The 7329-nt window shown below is 33.6% G+C and overlaps 1 protein-coding gene across 2 annotated transcripts; it reads left to right on the plus strand.

Moving 5' to 3' along the window:
• The first annotated feature begins 425 nt into the window (after nucleotides 1–425).
• Nucleotides 426–4541, plus strand: LOC128182449 (uncharacterized). 2 transcript variants are annotated; one of them, XM_052851077.1, is made up of 4 exons: nucleotides 426–535; nucleotides 760–1303; nucleotides 2443–2515; nucleotides 2940–4541. In XM_052851077.1, the coding sequence occupies exons 2-4, from the start codon at nucleotides 761–763 to the stop codon at nucleotides 3305–3307; spliced, it is 984 nt and encodes a 327-aa protein (XP_052707037.1). In that variant the 5' UTR covers nucleotides 426–535; nucleotide 760; the 3' UTR covers nucleotides 3308–4541. The 2 variants fall into 2 exon arrangements, with proteins under 2 accessions (XP_052707037.1, XP_052707036.1); XM_052851076.1 differs by lacking the exon at nucleotides 426–535 and having other exon boundaries at nucleotides 657–1303.
• Nucleotides 4542–7329: the final 2788 nt, after the last annotated feature.

Genomic DNA, 7329 nt, shown 5'->3' on the forward strand with positions numbered 1-7329 from the left:
GTGGGTCTAGATACTTTGGGGGAGGGGGGTCGAAGGAGGAGGGTCCTGCATGGACATTTGAGACAACGATGGGAAAGAGCATTTGCAGTTTATATATATATTTCATTTTGCAAACAAATACCGGGTATTACCCGAAGTTTGAATGCAAAGTGAATCATGCACTAGGGACATAATGAACTTTAAATTAATTCCCCTTTTGAATCACTTCGATGAAAACACCATATGTATGAAAAATCAAGACTTGGGGCATGCGCGGATCCAGAAAATTTTTCCAGGGGGGGTCCGAAGGATAATTGTGTTTGCCAGGGGGGGTCCGAGGCATATTTTCGCGATAATTTTACTATGTAAATTTAATAAATTTTCATTTTCCAGGGGGGGGGGGGTCGGGACCCCCCCCCCCGACCCCCCCTCTAGATCCGCGCATGTGGGGGGTTACCTGGTTGAGTACGGTGAAGGGAAGTACATGTAAGATAGGGCCAATGTAATATTGTAATAATTCAGTTTGACTTAAATTGCTGTAGACAACCTTAAACAGGTACAACAGTCATTTATCTTAATAATATTACGACCTACGCAAATGCATATAATTATGCAAAATGCATGTTATGAATTATGTAGGTCACCAGTAATGTTTGTAAACATTGTGCAGCTCTAGATAGGGTTTTTAAAAACCCAGCTGGCAGTTGTGTTTCTTTTATCAAGAAATAGACATATACTTTCGTTTTCTCTATGTGATACAAAATAATTATTATTTTCAAGCATGTCGGGCAGAATAGATGCACAAATGCTGGATCAAGAGAAAAGCGAAGAAGAGGAACAAAAAGAACCACTGCGTGTAGAAATTGACAAAGACCAAAAAAAGACGACTGAAGACATTTGTACACTAAACAAAGACGCGGAGAAAAGGAAAGTGCATAATGATAAGATTAATATTGTGATGTTTGACCAACAAGGCTTAAAATCATGCTGTGTGTTTATGCGCAAGAAGAATTGTTCAAACTGTGAGTTGTGCAAGTTTATTGCATTGATTCTTTCTGTGTTCACAAATGTAGTTCTCATTGTTTTCATCGTTATCGCTTTTTACGACAAACTGTACGACGACCCGTCGGGGAAATCATCGCAGATTTCGTCACCACAAAAACTTGTACAAAACGAGGAGAGAAATAGACCGCACAGCGTGTGCGTGAAGTGTAATATTGGTGATCAAAAACTGCAAAGACAGCTACATACAGTTTCTGGACTTAGTTCAGATGATCTTTGTTGTAAAGAAGACGTTACGTCTGTTAAGATTCTTACAACTTTGGTGAGCTAACTTTATACCTAATGAGCTATAATAAAACATTATCGTTCGGCACTTTCAAATTGACAGTTGTTGCTGCTTGGTTATTTGACTCATTTTGGAATCCAGTTAAACAATGAACAATTGCTTTATTATCCAGCATGATAAATATGCATGCATATAAAAAGGCATTCATTGAACTAAATGTCAAATTACCAACAAAAATTATATTCTGGGTGCTAAAAAAGATTTAACATTATGCAAAATATCATCAGTGCATAATGCATGGTTTAAAAAAATGAGATTTAAATATGTTACTTCCTATTTAAATTCGCAGAATACCCCATTTGCTTCAAAGCAGTAAACCCCCTGCTCTGAAAATCGATTGAACATGTAAATATTTAACGCGCGTTTTCTACGTATACGTAAAAAAAAAATAGACCAGAAGATAGCGTTTGTATTTCTTATATATACATCTAGTTCAGCTGTGTTACAAAGTAAAAAATGCATTGACCTAGAAATTGTGCAACTGCAAATCGACATCTACCATGACATACACTTAATCATTAGATTAAGGCATGCTCCCTGGCTTTTATTGCAAAAAAATTAATGAATGCAGGTTTCACAACCGTTGCTGGCAAATTCACATAACTTATTTATTTCATTAATTATATCGAAAGCTGAAGAAAACAATCAAAGAATTTATTTCACGTTCAATCTAGTTTTGCTGTTCTGTGATGATATCTCTTATAATGCTGTCAGAAGTTTGTCTAGTACTGAAATTCATCGTATCATTTATAAATCCTAAAAGTCTACATGTAGAATACATCCTGAATTTTACCACACGAGGGCTCAGGCAGCAAAACTGCTATTTATTTTGACAAATTCACAGACAGTAATGGTTTTTGGTGGTCGACTTTGTTTCAAAACCCAATTTTAATCCATCAATGACACAGAACTTTAATATTGTCCAGTACATGTAGCTGTTTATCCTGTACAATATACACAGAGATAAAATACATGTTAATATATGATGGAGGTCAATTTAATACTAAGATAATGCCGATATCAAATATATTTCTATAAACATATCGGTTTATTGTGTTTTGATTACGCGTATGCAAACTCTAATTTTTGTTAATGGTAGCTTATTTAACTTTCAGATTGCCTCCGAGAGAAAGAGACAGAAAACAGAAGACTACCTTTTCTTGTATTTCCCATCCTACGTCAACAATGGTAAACTGCATGCCTCCCTAAGTATATTGATACTTGGTTTCTTTATTATTTTTTTTATAACAGCATAGAATATTTGTATAATTCACATACATCTGAGGAATTGATATACCTCTTCACCCTTTTCAATATAATTTTGAAAATGATAACATGATTTTTGGCTTGTTGAAAAGCCTGAATAAGAATTGATATATCTATAAATCTCTGACACTTCCAAATAAAATTTTAGATCTAATGCTAACAATTTTACTCTTTTTTTTTGTCATACAATCAAACAATAAGAAGCTTTCTTTTGGGATTCATTGGGATATGAAGGTAGCGGCGTTGCAGAAAAAATACATAACCCACATGCATGACCAAAATGTCTGTGGTGCAAGTTATAACTTGTGATATAAAGCTGTTCAGTGTTGTGAATTCTTTTCTATAGGTAAGCCGCGTAGAAATAGCAAAGACGCATTAAAGACTGTGCTGAAGAGTGATTCTCTAGTTTCTTACCCTGGAAACAAGATAATCGTAGAGAAAACAGGTACCTACGTCATCTTTATTGCTCTGACGCAGACGTCTATTCGTCAAGGTGACGTAAGTGTCTGCATCATTAGATTCAGAGAGAGGGAAGAAAAACTGTTGAGAGTTTCCATGCAGACCATACGTGGGATATTGACCTATAATGCTGCGCATGTATCCGAAGTGTTTCATTTGAAAAGTGGGGATTCTATTGTAATTCAAATGAAAGGAGAAGAAAATTTATACACTCTAAAAGAGTCCAACTATTTTGGTTTGTACAGAGTTAGCTAAATAAAGACAACTTTATGCAAGCATGTTTTGCTCAATAGCGTGTAATGGATCCAGACATCCCCCTTTGTAGTATGACTGCAGTGTCATGAGAACGTATATTTACGGGATAGTGCTGGATTTTTCTCCCTTTTTATCAACAGAACGCCGAGGACGCTGTACATAAAGTGATGAAGGAGGAACAATTACCAGTATTAGTGCTTCCAGTCAACTGTAAGCTCATATGATCTCAAAATATAAAATGGCAAGCTACGGTACAAATATTTAAATAATACAAACAGCCTAATCAAAAACAAAACAAAAACTTTATTATTAGTATTTATTCTTTGAATATTATGAAGTGATCCTTGGTTGGGGCATGATCAGATCTGATGAAGCACACATACTTTACGATCGAGTTGATCACGCCCCGATCGTAAAGTTCAGATCACCTCATGTTATTCAAAGACATTCTTTATTACTTATATTCATTCATATGACTTTCATTAATTTCATGACTTTACTATTGTACGTTCGTTATTTTCATTTCGAATAATTATGCAAATCCCGCTTGCGTCTCAACAGTGCGTCATTTGCATCATTGGTGAAAATTATTGACATTTACGTTACAATTTTTTTAGGGTCGTCAGTGTTATCACTAAAAAAGGCACCTAAAATTGTAAAGAATTTAAAACAATACATTAGTTTACATAATGTGGGAAAATCATGTTTTACATAACAACAGATATGTACACAGAGAGAGAGAGAGAGAGAGAGAGAGAGAGAGAGAGAGAGAGAGAGAGATGTCTTAATAAATTTTTTGCATGAACGTATTCATTTCAGCCTTATCGAATGTAATTGTGTATAATAATAAACAGATATTGCATTAATATATTAAAGGAATAATGAATCTTGAGCTGCATGAGCAAACATGGTCGGAGTGATCAAACCCAAGAGAGCTCTAAGAGCTTTATGATAGATTAGAACACGTCCGACCGTAGTTGATCACCTCATAATATTTAAAGAATGATTCCATTCCTTAGTACTTATATAATTTTCAGCAATTGAACGATTGAATATTGAAATATTCATTGATGAAATGTAATGGTTTATATATTACAGAATCGATTCGTAGTGTTATCACAAAGACACTGGAAAATATAAATATATATCAATAAAATTAAAAATAAATATAATTATATTGAAATTTGCATGTCATTGTTTGTAAATATTGTATAAATAAAGAACTCAAAACCATTTTGTAGTGGTTTTTTTTTATAAATACAATATGAAAACGAATGTTTTCTTCGTGTAAAAATATTAATTGTGTCATGCTTATCCTTTTTGTATAAAAAAAGTATTTAATTCGTACATAAATACAAAAATGTAGAATCCTCAGTTGCAAGCTTATTTAAGCATTGAATTATTATTTTCTGAAAGATGTGGTCTCATAACTTCAACGGTGTGTGCATACAAATTGAATAACGCGCGCTAGCGCGTTATGATAATTTGTTTGCACACACCGTTGCAGTTATGAGACCACATCTTTCAAAAGGTAATGATTCAATGCTTATATTTACGTTTTTAAACATTTATTTCCTTCCCGCAAATATGATTTGTTCTTAAAAAGCTCTGACTTATTCAACGAGTAATGCGAAATTAACGGAAGAGCCATTGGAACAGCCGAATTATGCTAACAAAAAATTGCACAGCGTTTTAAAATCTCAGAACACAATTTCATTTTTTTTCTGATTTAATGAATTTTTTTTTCAAAAGTATTTTTTTAAAATCTACACACATAGTTTAACCAAAATTCAAAACAAAATTTTGGGGTCTATATGCTTAATTTGGCGCTACGGGGTATTTAATTTGACCTATCTGCACTGAAAGTACAGATTGCACATAAATCGCACATAAATCGCTTTTCCCACTATATTTTATGATCTGAATGAACCACGACATCAAATACAAATTTATATTATTTAAAATAAATAGAATTAAAATTACCGTAAAGGAAAATGTTACAATTTCTTCACCTAATTGATATTTTGACCTTTTTGCACCGATAAAACGCTATCTTAATCCATTACCAATTCAAAATGTGATGAAATTATTTAAAAGTCACAAACTTTTTCTCAAATTATGATTAACTTGTTTAAAAAAATCTCAACATTTCAGATAATCAAACAAAAAGTATGGGTCTGTTATGTAAAATTTGAGATAGGGCATGAAATAAGCTGATTTTAGACAAAAATTGGGATTTATTTTTCTTTGACTTTTATGAAATATTAGTTAAATTTGCCAATATGTGTCGTTATAAATATTGAAAAATTGTAAAATTATGTTTTTCATAACAAAATGAAGATATCCTAATGCACAAACTATCTAGAAATTTTGTTTGCACTAAAAATAAGGAAACTAAAGTGACGGTACTCTTAGACAACTGAGTTATGAAAAATGTTCATTTTCTTCTTAAAATCCTTCCGCCACAAAATATAGTCCCATACTAAACTCTGTAAATATGTAATTTTTCCTTTACTTTTTTATTTGAGATAGTTTAATTGTCATTATAAAATTTGAATTTATGAGTAGAATCAATATATGATGCATAATTTCTAGAATAGAGGTGACCCAAAATGGCTACCCAAAAACAGAGGAACGAACCTCTTTAATTTTGGTACACTAAGATATTAATCAACTGAATTCATTTAACCGTCAAAATATATTAATTTTACATCAATGAAATATTAATCAGCGTAAGTATAATATCAGGTCGTGATCCGGTTTGAAGTCGCGAGAAGGGTCAGTTCATGTTTTTGGAGAAATACTGCAGGAAAACTGAATGTATTACTAAAACCGATTTGGTTTGACTTTTCCGATCGCGTCGCGTTCAACTTTTTCAGATAAGTCATACATAAACAATACCCGCACCTTAACCACAGTTTTTTCATTGGTGGATTCAGCTTACCGCTGATTGGCTGCTGGTTAACTAAGACTAAATTATGCACGGACAGAACAACAACATATCAGAGAATGAAAAATTCACGTGGGTACTCGTGACTGTCGAAATTGGGTTATTTTTCGAAAGTGTACACTTGTGATAAAACAATACATACGGTACATAACATATATAGCTGTAGCTCTGTGTATAAATTTGGGGTTAGAAAATATAAAGCTACAGTGCATACAATACTTACATGTACAAAAAAACTTTACGGCAATTTGCCGCGTATAAAAATAACACTATTTTTTAAAAATATTTACATCATACCATACCACATTTTGTGCAAATTATCCATTTAAATAATTCTTCATTTAGTTTACTACTGTTAATAATTGTAGCTTTACCCGCCCCAAACTTTCTCCTATTAAACAACCTTTAACCGTACTAGGAAAGCGGATTAAGAACTGTATTTTTTATGTATGTAAACAAACCAGTGTTCATGTATGGAGCGGGTGATCGGGGGTTCAGTCACAGGTAAAATAAAGAAATCTGCAGTAAATGTTTTGTGGATATTTTAGTATATATATTTACACCGAAAGTGATAGGGCAACAGAAGAGAAACGAATCGGACACTTGCCTAATGAAGACGCACATGTACAAACCTCCTTGCACTCTCCACTTCCGTCTCGTTCTTTCACACCATCGTTCAATACTTTTATTGACTGTCGATTGCCGATCGAAAGGTGTAGAAATCGAGGAATTCATACCTATCACTTTGACTGGCAAGTTAGTAGGTAATACATGTGCATTATACATTTACGGTATTTACATGAAATGAACGCTTAGCACATGCAACTTTTAAATATTATATTTTTTATAACGCCGTACTCTGGACCGTAGCTTGAGGCTATGGTTTAACGCCCGTTTACACACAGAGAGAGAGAGAGAGAGAGAGAGAGAGAGAGAGAGAGAGAGAGAGAGAGAGAGAGAGAGAGAGAGAGAGAGAGAGAGAGAGTTTAGCACAGAATTTAAACATACGGGATAGTCGATTTTGAATGAATAATATTGGGGGGGGGGGGGGGGGGGGGGGGAATAAACTGTT

The sequence above is a fragment of the Crassostrea angulata genome, chromosome 4 (assembly GCF_025612915.1).
Source record: "Crassostrea angulata isolate pt1a10 chromosome 4, ASM2561291v2, whole genome shotgun sequence".
NCBI lineage: Eukaryota > Metazoa > Mollusca > Bivalvia > Ostreida > Ostreidae > Magallana > Magallana angulata.

Bases quoted from the DNA above. Each gene is read 5' to 3' on its own strand.
- LOC128182449 (XM_052851077.1), top strand. From the start codon at position 761: ATGTCGGGCAGAATAGATGCACAAATGCTGGATCAAGAGAAAAGCGAA. The intron at 1,304-2,442 runs GTGAGCTAACTT...TTTAACTTTCAG, and splicing joins TTAAGATTCTTACAACTTTG to ATTGCCTCCGAGAGAAAGAG. The intron at 2,516-2,939 runs GTAAACTGCATG...TCTTTTCTATAG, and splicing joins CCCATCCTACGTCAACAATG to GTAAGCCGCGTAGAAATAGC.